The sequence below is a fragment of the Oncorhynchus keta genome, chromosome 32, assembly GCF_023373465.1.
Source record: "Oncorhynchus keta strain PuntledgeMale-10-30-2019 chromosome 32, Oket_V2, whole genome shotgun sequence".
NCBI lineage: Eukaryota > Metazoa > Chordata > Actinopteri > Salmoniformes > Salmonidae > Oncorhynchus > Oncorhynchus keta.
In genome coordinates, this window is record NC_068452.1 from 3,780,613 (window position 1) to 3,796,893 (window position 16,281).

At 45.6% G+C, this 16,281-nt stretch overlaps 1 protein-coding gene across 1 annotated transcript in view; it reads left to right on the forward strand.

Annotated features, from left to right (window-relative positions):
• The window catches only part of LOC118389431 (ubiquitin carboxyl-terminal hydrolase 43-like), a 139,684-nt gene extending 123,765 nt beyond the window's left edge, over positions 1-15,919 (forward strand). The window contains exons 10-16 of the mRNA XM_052490361.1: positions 6,211-6,288; positions 6,467-6,596; positions 7,284-7,403; positions 7,560-7,818; positions 8,081-8,239; positions 8,631-8,837; positions 13,521-15,919. Of these exons, the coding sequence (XP_052346321.1) occupies positions 6,211-6,288; positions 6,467-6,596; positions 7,284-7,403; positions 7,560-7,818; positions 8,081-8,239; positions 8,631-8,837; positions 13,521-14,737 (2,170 nt within the window). The 3' untranslated portion in view covers positions 14,738-15,919. The remainder of the gene's footprint in view (positions 1-6,210; positions 6,289-6,466; positions 6,597-7,283; positions 7,404-7,559; positions 7,819-8,080; positions 8,240-8,630; positions 8,838-13,520) is intronic.
• The last annotated feature ends 362 nt before the right edge of the window (positions 15,920-16,281 follow it).

Genomic DNA, 16,281 nt, shown 5'->3' on the forward strand with positions numbered 1-16,281 from the left:
ACTGTTCGTACATAAAGCCCACTAAAATGCCTGTCATTGAGTAGCTTTTCCAGTCTACTGAACTGCCACTGTCAGACATAAAATGGTAAATCATGGTGTCTCTGAACACTTGCCTATTCTGTGCAAGCAGTGCCTTTGAGAAGCCAAAGGTAGAGGAATCAAGTCGCAGTGAAGATAAGACAAAAGCCTTTATTCTCCCTCCTGTAGAGCGGGTTCAGCTGTCGTAGGAGCCACAGGGAGCTCCATCTAAAGCTGTGCTGTTGTTGTGATGTGACGGTATAGTGGAGTAGTTCTGTTGAGAAGGTGGGACATGGGGTCAGACGCTCGGTAAAAGTAAACTTGTCTCAGGGTGGGTGAGTTCGGGGGAGAGGGCTTGTCTGTGTGACCCTCTCTCATCAGCGTTTGCAAGAGAAGATGTGTCATGGAATGTTAAACCGCATATCCGTTATATACAGAGATACATAGATTGATCAGAAAACCGTCTCGATCTGGATCATCTTTGAGTTGTCCCTTCGGTATACTGAATTGACCAGAATGAACAAGTGGTATCCTATCTGACTCTCCGTTATCCTTTGCTCTGGCAATTCATCTCACTCAAGATCATGGCCATTCAGTTCCCACGGTCCTTGAATTACGATGCGGTTATAAACGAAAACATGGTACCGTTACTATTTCAATTGTGTTCTCCCCTAAAGCTAGAGAGGAGCCGCCCTGTCTGGCCTTTATATTTAAAAAAGTGTATTTTCATCATAACACAGTATTACTGTATTCCTCTTACAATGTAATTGCACCAACTAATTTTTCATAAACGAGCAGGCAAGGAGACTTGGGGTATGGACCTCTATACAGCGTTGGCTTTACAAACATGTCATATGGAAGTTATTTCATCAAATGTTCCCTGGCCAATGTCGAACATGATGTTCCTCAGAAACAGTACATAGCCTGAGGCAACAATTTCAGGTATGAACAGGATTCGATTAAAGAGTAGGAGTCTTTAGGAAAGAACCACATTGGGGATTTGTATGGTATGGTAGGTATTCTGCTAGAGGCAGAGGGGAAGGTGAGCCACAAACACAGACAGACAGGGAGACAGGAGACTTTCTCCTCAGATCAAGTATACAGACAGGAGGAGAGAGAGTGACAGAGGGAATAACAGCTGACTGACAAGTAGCTGGTTGGCTGAGGACTGAGTAGGTGGACAGCTCTGTACAGCAGGGGGACATGGTATCATCATCAGACACTCTTCAAGGGTTCTGAGCTTCGCTCTCCCATGAATGAGTGATCCTCTGAAGGTCAGAGATGAGGCCCTTGGGAACTGGAAAAGGGCACGAGGAAAGGTCAAGGGCACTGAGAAAGGGCTCGACAGGCTTCCTACCACCCACCACCCTCTCTGGGAGTGTGTGCATGCATGTGTATGTCTCTCTCTCTCTCTCACTCTTTCCCCTGGTGCTAATTTCAACCGCTCCTTCAGGGTATCAGGAGGTCTGGTATTCTAAAATGAAGTGGTATTGATCGGCAGGGAAAGGAAAGGTGAAGAGGAGGGGGAGGTTTGAGAAGTAGGACTGTTCTCAAGGGAATTAGAATGGGGTGTGACGGACAGGGGATGAGACACAGGCATGGCTTTTTAAGGGCTTTGTGTGTGTGTGTGTGTGTGTGTGTGTGTGTGTGTGTGTGTGTGTGTGTGTGTGTGTGTGTGTGTGTGTGTGTGTGTGTGTGTGTGTGTGTGTGTGTGTTGTGTGTGTGTGTGTGTGTGTGTGTGTGACAAGTATACATGTGGATGAAAGAGCCATTGGAACCCCAATAGTGCTTTGAATCAGAGTGTATTGAGGCTGAATGGGGTGCTTCTACACCTGCATTGCTTGCTGTTTGGGGTTATAGGCTGGGTTTCTGTACAGCACTTTGAGATATCAGCTGATGTAAGAAGGGCTCTATAAATACATTTGATTTGAACTCCAAGTCAGAGTACATATGACAAAGATCCAATGTAAAGAATGTTGACACCAGTGCCTCTTGACACGGTCATCCGTGTCAAGAGATACAGTCAGGGGGGGGGGTGAGGTTATCTTCCTTGATTTCCTTTTGTAGGATTAGCATTTTAATCCAGTCAAAAGAATAACAGTGACATCATACTCTCTCTCCTCATCTCTGTAACTCTTTTTTAATCTCTTCCATGACAGAGAGACAAAAACAAATCCTATAAGCAGCTCTGCTATAGTGCCTAAGTGCCTGCTCTTTGCCCCCCAGTTAGTAAAGTCATAAGCAGGCATTTAAAACGTTGGGTTCAGACCGTGGCAGACTTTTCAGCTCTGAATTACACAGTCAGATTCATTTTGACAAGCAGCCTCTCTTCCTTAATTGCAATTGTTTCTGTGTGGATTTGAAGGCGGGTTGGAATAATGTGTGAACGTGAAAGGAATTAATGGGGCCGTGGTCGTCTGTGGAGCGAAGCTGGCTGTTAATTCTGAGGTGATATTGATGAACACAATACACATGCATCCAGACATGATTGCATGCACACACACACACACACACACACACACACACACACACACACACACACACACACACACACACACACACACACACACACACACACACACACACACAAACAACACATCCTTTACAGATTCAGCTATTTTTGCTCATACAGTATGTGTGCACACACCAGTCCATGCTAACAAGTTATCAGTTTCACTTTGAAATTTGAGGTTTGTCCATGTTTTTCCAAACGTCTATGTGTGAAGTCATGGTAAACGTTGGTTTTTGATGTTTTAAGTTGAGACACTGTTACCTAACTCCCCATAAATTAAATTACAAACACTTGCGTCGGGCTGGGAGTTTCACTGCTCAGTTAAGTTAAGAGTTCAAGTTTAGGAAAGGCTTAAAAAACTATTTTTAGATGCCACCCTCAGCGCCAGAGCTCAACTTTTACACCCATCCACCATCCCTGTCCACAATGCCCTATAGCAAGCCAACAGCCTACTTAAAAGTAGTAGCACTCACCGTTCCCCCTAGTGGATGGTTTTTGAAGGCAATTCTATTCACGTTCTTGGGACCTGGATGGATGTCTCTCCTTTGACTTCAAACTAAAGCGATCTCCCTGGTCCATGAACACACACACATACACACACACACAGAGAGAGAGAGAGAGAGAGAGAGAGCGAAGTCAGACGACATCCACTATTGAAGCAGTGTCCTTTATGTCCCAGTGTCCTGCTGGTAGAGGAAGTGTTAGATCTGTCTCAGTGTGTATTCATCACTCATCACTGTCTGTCTGTCTGGGACTGTGACCTTCGGTTGAGTCCAAGGCAGACAGCAGCACCGTCACACAACCGAGGACTAACTTACCTTTACAACGTACACTTTCAAGGACACAAACAAACACACGCTCACACACCAAATGAATCCTCTCACAACTGTTTTCCTGACAGCAGTGCTTCAGACACTAAGTTGATTCCCCGGATGGATTTCTCCGTCTGTGTTTCTTCCTCAGAACTCCCTGTTTCCTGGAGAGGGATTGTTGAAGAGAGAGACGTTGAAGGTTGCCTTCTATAGCACCCCTTTGTGTCAGTGAGACCAAAAGGGAGACGAATGATCCTTGTCACACGACAGTATCGTGTCTATTGTGGCAGCTGCTCGGCGGCAGTTGAAAGTCACAGAGAAAAGTCAAAAAGCACTCCGTTTACAGTTCCAACAGAGAGCAGTCTCTTTCATTAAATCTATTTCTTTTCAGTCACTTTCATTTCGTGCTGTTTTAGTAATCAACACTGTGATCAAGGTGGTTTGATTTTGCTCTTGGCGTCAATACCTTATGGAAGCCTGACACCTAGTGGTGCATTTCAGAGCTTCCCACTGTGCCCACGAACCGGTGCCCATTGTATTTCACTCTGTCAGCACTTCTTATCATCAATCAGACTCACTTACAAAGACTACCTGTACGTTTGAGTCAGGAGCATTTTACCATGATGGAAGTCTCAGGTAAACAATGGCTTGACTTAGAATACTGATGTTTGTTTGCATCCACACAAACACACAACCACACATACACCATAACTAACAGGGAAAGGTTAGCAGGGACGTGATGGCATCTCAAAACAATATCTGACACTTTTGGATTCCGAAGGCTTGACGACCGTGCCTACAAACTGATACAAAAGTATCATGCTGCAGAATATTGATGTGTATTACAGTGTCAGTTACAGATGGACTTCAATAAATGCAGTTTAATACCACATATAATACAACTCCCATCGTAATGGCATTTTAAAACATTAGTGAGACTCAGACCTTTGTCTAATTGAAAAAATGACTGTATGGGATACCTAAGGCTCGCTCTATCCCAGTGGTAGTCAGGTAGACATTTGTATCCAGTGGAAGTCAAGTAGACATTGTACCCAGTGGTAGTCTGGTAGACATTGTACCCAGTGGTAGTCAGGTAGACATTTGTATACAGTGGAAGTCAAGTAGACATTGTACCCAGTGGTAGTCTGGTAGACATTGTACCCAGTGGTAGTCAGGTAGACATTGTATCCAGTGGTAGTCAGGTAGACATTGTACCCAGTGGTAGTCTGGTAGACATTGTACCCAGTGGTAGTCAGGTAGACATTGTATCCAGTGGTAGTCAGGTAGACATTGTATCCAGTGGTAGTCAGGTAGACATTGTATCCAGTGGTAGTCAGGTAGACATTGTATCCAGTGGTAGTCAGGTAGACATTGTATCCAGTGGTAGTCAGGTAGACATTGTATCCAGTGGTAGTCAGGTAGACATTGTATCCAGTGGTAGTCAGGTAGACATTGTATCCAGTGGTAGTCAGGTAGACATTGTATCCAGTGGTAGTCTGGGAGACATTGTATCCAGTGGTAGTCAGGTAGACATTGTATCCAGTGGTAGTCAGGTAGACATTGTATCCAGTGGTAGTCAGGTAGACATTGTATCCAGTGGTAGTCAGGTAGACATTGTATCCAGTGGTAGTCAGGTAGACATTGTACCAATTGGTTGTCTGGGAGACATTGTATCCAGTGGTAGTCAGGTAGACATTGTATCCAGTGGTAGTCAGGTAGACATTGTACCAATTGGTTGTCTGGGAGACATTGTATCCAGTGGTAGTCAGGTAGACATTGTATCCAGTGGTAGTCAGGTAGACATTGTACCAATTGGTTGTCTGGGAGACATTGTACCCAGTGGTAGTCTGGTAGACACTGTACCCGGTGGTAGTCTGGGAGACATTGTATCCAGTGGTAGTCTGGTAGACATTGTACCAATTGGTTGTCTGGGAGACATTGTACCCAGTGGTAGTCTGGTAGACACTGTACCCGGTGGTAGTCAGGTAGACATTGTATCCAGTGGTAGTCAGGTAGACATTGTATCCAGTGGTAGTCAGGTAGACATTGTATCCAGTAGTAGTCAGGTAGACATTGTATCCAGTGGTAGTCAGGTAGACATTGTATCCAGTGGTAGTCAGGTAGACATTGTATCCAGTGGTAGTCTGGTAGACATTGTACCCAGTGGTAGTCTGGGAGACATTGTACCCAGTGGTAGTCTGGTAGACATTGTATCCAGTGGTAGTCTGGTAGACATTGTATCCAGTGGTAGTCAGGTAGACATTGTATCCAGTGGTAGTCAGGTAGACATTGTATCTGGGAGACATTGTATCCAGTGGTAGTCTGGTAGACATTGTACCCAGTGGTAGTCAGGTAGACATTGTATCCAGTGGTAGTCAGGTAGACATTGTATCCAGTGGTAGTCAGGTAGACATTGTATCCAGTGGTAGTCAGGTAGACATTGTATCCAGTGGTAGTCAGGTAGACATTGTATCCAGTAGTAGTCAGGTAGACATTGTATCCAGTGGTAGTCAGGTAGACATTGTATCCAGTGGTAGTCAGGTAGACATTGTATCCAGTGGTAGTCAGGTAGACATTGTATCCAGTAGTAGTCAGGTAGACATTGTATCCAGTGGTAGTCAGGTAGACATTGTATCCAGTGGTAGTCAGGTAGACATTGTATCCAGTGGTAGTCAGGTAGACATTGTATCCAGTAGTAGTCAGGTAGACATTGTATCCAGTGGTAGTCAGGTAGACATTGTATCCAGTGGTAGTCAGGTAGACATTGTATCCAGTGGTAGTCAGGTAGACATTGTATCCAGTGGTATTCAGATAGACATTGTACCCAGGTGATAGTGTGTATTCATTATGTAATATCATTTTTTCCAGAGCCCTGAAGTTATGTGGCCCGGGAGGACCTCCCCACGTGAAGCTGGTGATTGAGTGGGAACACAAGATCAAAGAATGGTGAGCACTGGACATACACATGTACACACACCACGTCATTTGACTCAGAAACACACACACTTTCATTATTTATTGTATAGAAGGGTTCACTATGTCTTTATATTTCTCCCTCACAAACACACACACTCATACCCCCCAACTTTATGTGTGTGCGTGTGTGTGTGCGTGTGTGTGTCAGTCTGTTTGGTAACATCCAGGAGGAGGTGGTGAAGGACTCAGAGAGTGTGAGAGTCCAGCAGCAGCAGCACCTGCAGCAGCACAGCTGTACCCTGGACGAGTGCTTTCAGCTCTACACCAAAGAGGAACAGGTATCATGGACTATACAATACCCTCCAATGCAACTGGTCTTAACCTGCCCCTGGGGTACTGAACATTAAAGATGCACTATGCAGAATTGTACCTCCTTTCAATGAGAATGACAGAACTATTACACACAATTCTATGTGAATTGACAGAACTATTACACACAATTCTATGTGAATTGGGTCCAGTCGACCAAAAAGTTACAGTACATATTGCAGCTTTAATATTGCATTAGTTGATTCATATGTTGATTTATCTCTCCCTCTCTCTTTCTCCTGTTTTTTCTCTATCACTTTCTCTCTCTCTCTCTCCCTCTCTCTCTCTCTCTCTCTCCTTTTTTCTCTCAATTCAATTGACATGTTCATTATTACTTACATTGTCAAAGTATACATATCGAATAAATAAAATAAAAATCTATATTTATATATATATAGTGGACCAGTGTCAACATGACTGAGAAGACACATGACCTGGTAGTAGACCAGTGTCAACATGACCGGGAAGACCCTTTCTCTCTCTCTCTCTCTCTCTCTCTCTCTCTCTCTCTCTCTCTCTCTCTCTCTCTCTCTCTCTCTCTCTCTCTCATATTTCCACTCCCTGTGTATTTTTATATGGCTTTGGACAAACGGAATGTATGGAGAATATAACTTTACCTGAGACTTCCCAACTGACCGTGCTTTTTATCTCTCCAGCTGGCCCCAGACGACGCATGGAAGTGTCCCCACTGTAAGCAGCTCCAGCAGGGCATGGTGAAGATGTCCCTGTGGACCCTCCCCGACATCCTCATCCTCCACCTCAAACGCTTCCGACAGGTAACTGGAGCCGATCACATGTAGCGGATTGCCATTCTTCCCTTGCCTGGTTGTTCTTCCTTAAAGGACCACAATGGAAATAAGCCATTTATTGTGTTAACCTTTGATCGTTGATTAAACGGCATTACTGGTCTTTTGAAAAATTCTATGAATCAGGTGGGCGAGCGGCGCAACAAGCTGTCCACCCAGGTGCGCTTCCCCCTGGCCGGGTTGGACATGGCCCCCCACGTGGTGAAGAGGTCCCAGAGCATGAGGAACCTGGGGGACCTGGGACCCTGGCCCCCCACATGGAAACAGCCTGAAGGCAGCAGTCATCATATTAGTCACCCAGACATGGCCCTGCCTCCTGACTTCCTGTATGACCTCTATGCAGTGTGTAACCACCATGGTGGGATGCACGGCGGACATTACACAGGTACTGGTTGGCCATTGATATACCATTGATGTAGAAGACGTGATGTTGAGGAGAGAGGCATACTGACTGGCTGTTGATCGAGAAGTGAGGAGAGAATATTGTTAGTGAGAGAGATGCCTACTGCCAAATAACGATGATTCATAGGACATGCATAACAATACAGTGCCCTCCTCTATCGTGGTCACATCAACTTACATTACTATACCCAGGACATAAGGATTGTGGTGCAGCCTGTCTCTACAGTCCTGTGTGCGTTTTGCAGCGTACTGCAGGAACTCAGTGGACGGCCAGTGGTACAGCTATGACGACAGCAGTGTGGACCTGGTGCCTGAGGAGGAGGTGTGTACCAGGGGGGCCTACATACTGTTCTACCAGAGGCGTAACGTCATCCCCCCCTGGTCCGCCAGCAGCTCAATCAGAGGTGGGTAGTGTACCACACACACACACACACAGGCATGGACACACACACACATCACAGGAGAGAGTTCACTCAGGGTTCCATTCCATTACAGCTGTACTCCGTACAGAGGTAGTCTTAGATACAACAAGACCATTCAGCTTTTATCCACTAAAGGTTAACTCATAACTGCAGGGTTCACTCATGTCTGCAATGTATGGTGTTCCAAGCACCATGCTCAACTACCTGAACCAGCAAAACCACAATGTGATATTTCTATTGCTGAATGCTATATAGTATATAGGAATTATCTGTGTAGTTGTTCTGTGTTTTCTGTATTGACTGGAATGGAACTGACAGGTGTCTTTCTGGTCCAGTGCCCATAGTCACAGAAACGTCTCTCTCCCCTCTGTAGGCTCCACCAGTTCCTCCATGTCGGACCACTGGCTGGTCCGTCTGAATGGGGACAGTAAGAGGGGTAGTCTGGTGTCCCGCTCCTCCACCACCTGCCCCTCCTCTGTCCCCGACTCCCCAGAGTCCCCCGTCTTCCTTGATGACCCGCCCAGAGAGGAGGAAGGTGAGGGGCCTGGGAAACATGAGATGCATGGTAAACCAAAGAAAGGTAAAAACAACAACAACATAGTTCATTCCATTGGTGGTGGAAGGGTGATGGGTGGTGGTGGTGAGTTTTCCCATTACTACAGTAGGGGAGAGTGGGGTAATGTGAGTCCATCAAGGGAAATATAGTATTCTTTCTAACAAAGATATTTACATACACTGAGTATACTGAACATTAGGAACAGCTTCCTAATCTTGAGTTCCCCCCTTTTGCCCTCAGAACAGCCTCAATTCGTCGGGGCATGGACTCTACAAGGTGTCGAAAGGGTTCCACAGGAACACTGGCCCATGTTGACTCCAATGCTTCCCACAGTTACGTCAAGTTGGCTGGATGTCCTTTGGGTGGTGGACCATTCTTGCCCTGTTGTTACCTCATATCCCAGCGATAATGCCTTTCATTACACCTGGGAAGAAAACACATACATTTGCTCAACTTACCCCAAGGCAAACATTTTGACTATATTAGCCCACACAGCTACAAGGATGCACTTTCCTGCTAGGTTTAGGACCTCATATTGAAGCTTATAGAGACCCAAACTGATGTATAGAACAATCTTAAAATGATCTACTTTGGTTTAGACACAAGCATCATAAAAATACACAATACATTAATTTGACTTTGTGAAAATCCATTTTTTTGGACCTAACTTGCTTACCACTTTTTCCATGTGGTTTCTTCCTTCACAGACTCCAGAAAGGATGACCTTTTCCTAAATATTTGGTCAAATGATTATTGTGTATGGTTTCCTAAAAACAAGGGTGGCTCAACTTACCCCTTTGGCTCAACTTACCCCACTCTACCCTATTTAAATCACGTTGAGTATCTGGAAAATGCTACATCTAATCAATGGTTATTATTATTCCATGTTGCTGAAAATACGCCACACGTGAGCATAGAGTGCATCACCTCTTTAATGTTTAGCTGAACACATTCTACTCTAACTGTGGATGTGCATTTACGTAATCTCTTCCTATACATGCACAGTCCATGCCTAAATACAGTTGAAGTCGGAAATGTACATATACTTAGGTTGGAGTCATTAAAACTCGTTTTTCAACCACTCTACAAATTTCTTGTTAACAAACTATAGTTTTGGCAAGTCGGTTAGGACATCGACTTTGTGCATGACACGTAATTTTTCCAACAATTGTTTACAGGCAGATTATTTCACTTAATTCACTGTATCACAATTCCAGTGGGTCAGAAGTTTACATTCACTAAGTTGACTGTGCCTTTAAACAGCTTGTGAAATTCCAGAAAATGATGTCATGGCTTTAGAAGCTTCTGATAGGCTAATTGACATAATTTGAGTCAATTGGAGGTGTACATGTGGATGTATTTCAAGGCCTACCTTCAAACTCAGTGCCTCTTTGCTTGATATCATGGGAAAATCAAAATAAATCAGCCAAGACCTCCACAAGTCTGGTTCATCCTTGGGATCAATTTCCATATGCCTGAAGGTACCACGTTCATCTGTACAAACAACCGTACTCAAGTATAAACACCATGGGACCACGCAGCCGTCATACCGCTCAGGAAGAAGATGCGTTCTGTCTCCTAGAGATGAATGTACTTTGGTGCGAAAAGTGAGAATCAATCCCGAACAACAACAAAGGACCTTGTGAAGATGCTGGAGGAAACGGGTACAAAAGTATCTATATCCACAGTAAAACAAACTATATCAACATAACCTGAAAGGCTGCTCAGCAACGAAGAAGCCACTGCTCCAAAACCGCCATAGAAAAGCCAGACTACGGTTTGCAACTGCACATGGGGACAAAGATTGTACTTTTTGGAGAAATGTCCTCTGGTCTGATGAAACAAAAATAGAACTGTTTGGCCATATTGGGCATTGTTATGTTTGGAGGAAAAAGGGGGAGGCTTGCAAGCCAAAGAACACCATCCCAACCGTGAAGCACGGGGGTGGCAGCATCATGTTTGTGGGGGTGCTTTGCTGCAAGAGAGACTGGTGCCCTTCACAAAATAGATGGCATCATGAAGGGGGGAAAATATTGTCGATATATTAAAGCAACATCTCAAGACATCAGTCAGGAAGTTAAAGCTTGGTCGCAAATGGGTCTTCCAAATGGACAATGATTGAGGTCAAGCATACTTCCAAAGTTGTGGCAAAATGGCTTAAGGACAACAAAGTCAGGGTATTAGAGTGGCCATCACAAAGCCCTGATCTCAAACCTATAGAACATTTGTGGGCAGAACAGAAAAGGCATGTGTGAGCAAGGAGGCCTACAAACCTGCCTCAGTTACACCAGCTCTATCAGGCGAAATGGGGCAAAATGCACCCAACTTATTGTGGGAAGCTTGTGGAAGGCTACTCGAAACGTTTGACCCAAGTTAAACAATTTAAAGGCAATGCTACCAAATACTAATTGAGTGTATGTAAACTTCTCACCCACTGGAAATGTGATGAAATAAATAAATCCTGAAATAAATTATTCTCTACTATTATTCTGACATTTCACATTCTTAATGTCACAATCGTTATAATGATTGGACCAAGGAGCAGCGTACGTAGAGTTCCACATATTTTAATAAATCGAAACTCACCAAACAAAACAATAAAGCACAAACGAAACGTGAAGCTAACAGTGCTACTAGGCAACTATACATAGTCAAGATCCCACAAAGCACAATGAGGAAATGGCTTCCTAAATATGATCCCAATCAGAGACAACGAATAAACAGCTGTCTCTGATTGGGAACCATACCAGGCCAACATAAATCATTAATAACCTAGATGACCCACCCTAGTCACTATCACGCCCCAACCAACATAGAGAATAAACAGCTCTCTATGGTCAGGGCGTGACAGTACCCCACCCCCCACAAAGGTGCGGACTCCAACCGCAAAACCTGACTCAATAGGGGAGGATGACACAGGGCGTCGGGGCGGCTCCGGTGCGGGGCGAAGTACCTACTCCGCTCACAGATACGGAGTAGGTACTTGGCGACTCTGGTGCGGGGATCGTCGCCGGAAGCTCCAGACCGTGGGTCGTCGCTGGAGGCACCGGACTGTGGACCGTTGCTGGAGGCTCTGGACTGAGAACCCCTGCTGAAGGCTCTGGACTGCCGACCGTCGCTGGATGCTCTGGATTGCCGACTGTCACTGGAGGCTCTGGACCGTCGCTGGAGGCTCTGGACCGCAGACCGTCGCTGGAGGCTCTGGACCGCAGACCCTCGCTAGAGGCTCCGGATCGCAGACCGTTGCTGGAGGCTCCGGACCGCAGACCGTCTCAGGAGGTTCCGGACTGCAGACCGTCTCAGGAGGTTTTGGACCGCAGACCGTCTCAGGAGGTTCCGGACCGTAGACCGTCTCAGGAGGGATTTTGTCCCACTCCTCTTAAGGTCTGGTGACTGGCTAGACCACTCCAGGACCTTAATGTGCTTCTTCTTGAGCCACTCCTTTGTTGCTTTGGCCATGTATTTTGGGTCATTGTCATGCTGAAATACCCATCCATGACCCATTTTCAATGCCCTGGCTGAGGGAAGGAGGTTCTCACCCAAGATTTGATGGTACATGACCCCGTCCATCGTCCCTTTGATACGGTGAAGTTGTCCTGTCCCCTTAGCAGAAAAACACCCCCAAAGCATAATGTTTCCACCTCCATGTTTGAGGGTGGGGATGGTGTTCTTGGGGTCATAGGCAGCATTCCTCCTCCCCCAAACACGGCGGGTTGAGTTGATGCCAAAGAGCTCCATTTTGGTCTCATCTGACAACAACACTTTCAACAAGTTGTCCTCTGAATCATTCAGATGTTCATTGGCAAATTTCAGTCGGGCATGTATATGTGCTTTCTTGAGCAGGGGGACCTTGCAGGCGTTGCAGGATTTCAGTCCTTCATGGCGTAGTGTGTTACCAATTGTTTTCTTGGTGACTATGGTCCCAGCTGCCTTGAGATCATTGACAAGATCCTCCCATGTAGTTCTGGGCTGATTCCTCACCGTTCTAAGGATCAGGTGAGATCTTGCATGGAGCCCCAGGCCGAGGGAGATTGAAAGTTATTTTGTGTTTCTTCCATTTGCGAATAATCGCACCAACTGTTGTCACCTTCTCACCAAACTGCTTGGCGATGGTCTTGTAGCACATTCCAGCCTTGTGTAGGTCTACAATCTTGTCCCTGACATCCTTGGAGAGCTCTTTGGTCTTGGCCATGGTGGAGAGTTTGGAATCTGATTGATTGATTGCTTCTGTGGATAGGGGTATTTTATACAGGCAACTGAGATTAGGAGCACTCTCTTTAAGAGTGGGCTCCTATTCTCAGCTCGTTACCTGTATAAAAGACACCTGGGAGCCAGAAATCTTTTTTCCCTCCATTAAAATGCAAATCAATTTATAACATTTTTGACATGCGTTTTTCTGGATTTTTTTGTTGTTATTCTGTCGCTCACTGTTCAAATACACCTAACATTAATTATAGACTGATAATTTATCGTTGTCAGTGGGCAAATATACAAAATCAGCAGGGGATCAATACTTTTTTTCTCTCGCTGTAAACTTCCGACTTCAACTGTATAATGTTTCCGGGAGAAAAGCTAATATTCATCACTGTGCTTGTTATTTGCAATTTAATAAAAAGGGGTTTGAAAATTAAAGTTGGTCTAGCTTTAAATGTCAGTGACACTATGGTAAAGTGTTCTTTTCTCTCTCTCTCTCTCTTTCACCCCTAGGTGGTTTTGAGACCAGGCCGTTTGTACGGGGAATCCAGGGTCGTAGCGTCAGCATGAGGACCCCCACTAAGAACAAAGAGACACTGAACAAGGTCCTCCCCCTACGCTGGTCGTTCGGCTCCAAGGACCGCCGAAAAACTGCAGCCGAGGCCGCCCCTGCTCCCATCCCCGCCCCTGTGGAACTGGTGGAGTACCTAGAGTCTGGAAGAAGACCTCGCTGCACCAAGGAGTCTATTGTCAATTTAATGACGAGCTCTGAGAGCCGGAAGGGTCCTGCCATCAGCTCCCCCAGTGTGGGAAGCAGCCTGAACTGCATGGGACAACCAGAGTCTCCGCAGATGCCAGAGGGCCAGAGAAGACCAGTCACAGACAAGACAGGGAGTCTGAGACGAAGTAGCAAAGGGTCCCATCAGCAGCAGAGAGACCAGGGGGACCAGAGAGACCAGAGGGACGAGGGTAGGATGGGCAGTAGTAGTAGTACTAACACTCTGACCAGGAGGAATACCAAGAAGAGTAAGGAGAAGGACCAGGGAAAGCCCCAAGAGGCCCCATCTAGGAGGGGGTCTAGTGCAGGCGTCCAGTCCAGCTCCAGCACCCACAGCCTCAAGGACAGAGACTGGGAAGGCACCCTGAGGAGAGGGGCCAAGGGCCTCCAGGGCCCACCACCACGGGATCATCTGATACCACCCGAGGGAGAAAAGACCAGGAAAGGTGAGAAGGTAGAGGAGGACTCCAAGAGCCACGAGGGGCTGCTGTCTTTCTTCAAGAGCAACTTCAAGAAGAAGGACAAGGAGTTGTCATCTTCTCGCAAGTCCGACTCTGGAAAAGTTGGCGACGTCAGCAGGTCCAGCACCTCTCGGCTGTCCCTGTCCAGTGGAGCCCCAGGAGGGGCCACGAAGATGGGGGAGGGGAAATCCAATGGAGCCCCCCGCAACGGGGGTGCCAATCGTCTCGGAGACGAGCTGCCCAACAGTAAAGCCAGACGCGCCGCTGCCGCCGATATCAAACGCTCTCAGAGCTCATCCAACATCCCCAGCAAGGAGGAGTCTAGCTTGCGAAGGACCGCCTCTTTACACCGTAAAGGGCTGTCCCATGACGTGGCTCCGCCCCCTCGCAGCCTCTCAGCCGAGAAGCCCTCCTACGGTACCCTGCAGAAGACTCGCTATAGTACCAACTCACTGGGACGCAAGAGGACGGTCCCCGAGTCCAGCTTTTAGCTGACACGCACACACCCCCTGACACACACACACCAGGGTCGTTTTCACTAGGCACCAAACAGAAGAAAATGGACTGAAACAGGGAGGGACTAGCTTCATTTGTCCAGTAAGAAATGTTTGTTTTTGTTTTCCATTGTAAAATGTTTACTCGATTTTGCTATGGTGACTTTGTGCACTAATCAATCTGACCCTGATCAAAGCAATGGAGCTCAGCTGGAAGGATACACCTGTAGGTACACACAGAAGCACAGGCATGTGTATATAACACAAGGTGGCTCCCTCCGGTGTTGTGGAGGGGTATAGCGTCAGTGAAAGAGCCAGTCACAGGGCCAAGGAGAACACTTAGGAAAGGTGACACATGAAGTACGCCTGCTAACATAAACAAAATGTCATATCAGAATGAATATTTTCTTATTCCAGTTTTGTTTTTATTTATTTTTATTTGTAAAAAATGATTGTGACTTAACAAGTGCCTCAGTAACTGATATGCAGATTTAAACCAATGTGTTTGTGGACACCTGGTCATCACCGGAAGCACATGTCGTATTCACACTCACATACACGCACACACACACACACACACACACACACAGGCATGCACACGCACACATTATCTACACTCGTGTCTTAAAATCATCGTAAATGAGTGGCATTCATCACTTTATCTTCCTCAGTCGGTTTGTCCAATAGTGGCACCTAAAGGAATGTTATGACAGTGTCATGACAATACGTTTTGTTGTTATGTCTGTACGCTCTAGATGATTTGGACCAAAACATGGATTCATTGGAAGTCTACATCAGAGCTTTAATAGGTGATTTCCTCCTAGATTGAACTATGAATGATTTAACTGGTTGTATGTGCTGCTTGCACTGCAAACTGGCTGCTATATAGATTCGCACATTGCAAATGAAGGTTATGATATTGCACTTTCTACAATGCCAATGGTACCGAACTCTCCCTTTCATGCAGTAAGAAAGATTCCCTCCCGACAATATAACTTGGCCTACGCAACACGTCCCCCTTTATTCTTAAACTTGTGAAAATATGCAGTTTGACCACACAATCCATTATTATCAATTTCAAGTACATTTTTTTTAAATTTGACATTTTTAGTACTAAAGTCTGGTTTTATGATTCTAATGAAATGACTGTGTTTTAAATGAATAAAAAATGACCTCAGATTGATCTATTCTTGCTACCGGTAGGTAATTGAACTTACTGATGCTGATACATTGACCGTCTGGTATGTAGGTCTATGTGGTACTGTATTAGAGAGGCAAGCGGTGTCGATGGATTGCATTATTATGCAGTTCTCAATGAAGGATTATGCACTGTAACAGTAAGGTCTAACAGTAAGGTCTAACAGTAAGGTCACTGTAACAGTAAGATCTAACAGTAAGGTCTAACAGTAAGGTCACTGTAACAGTAAGGTCTAACAGTAAGGTCTAACAGTAAGGTCACTGTAACAGTAAGGTCTAACAGTAAGGTCTAACAGTAAGGTCACTGTAACAGTAAGATCTAACAGTAAGGTCTACCAGTAAGA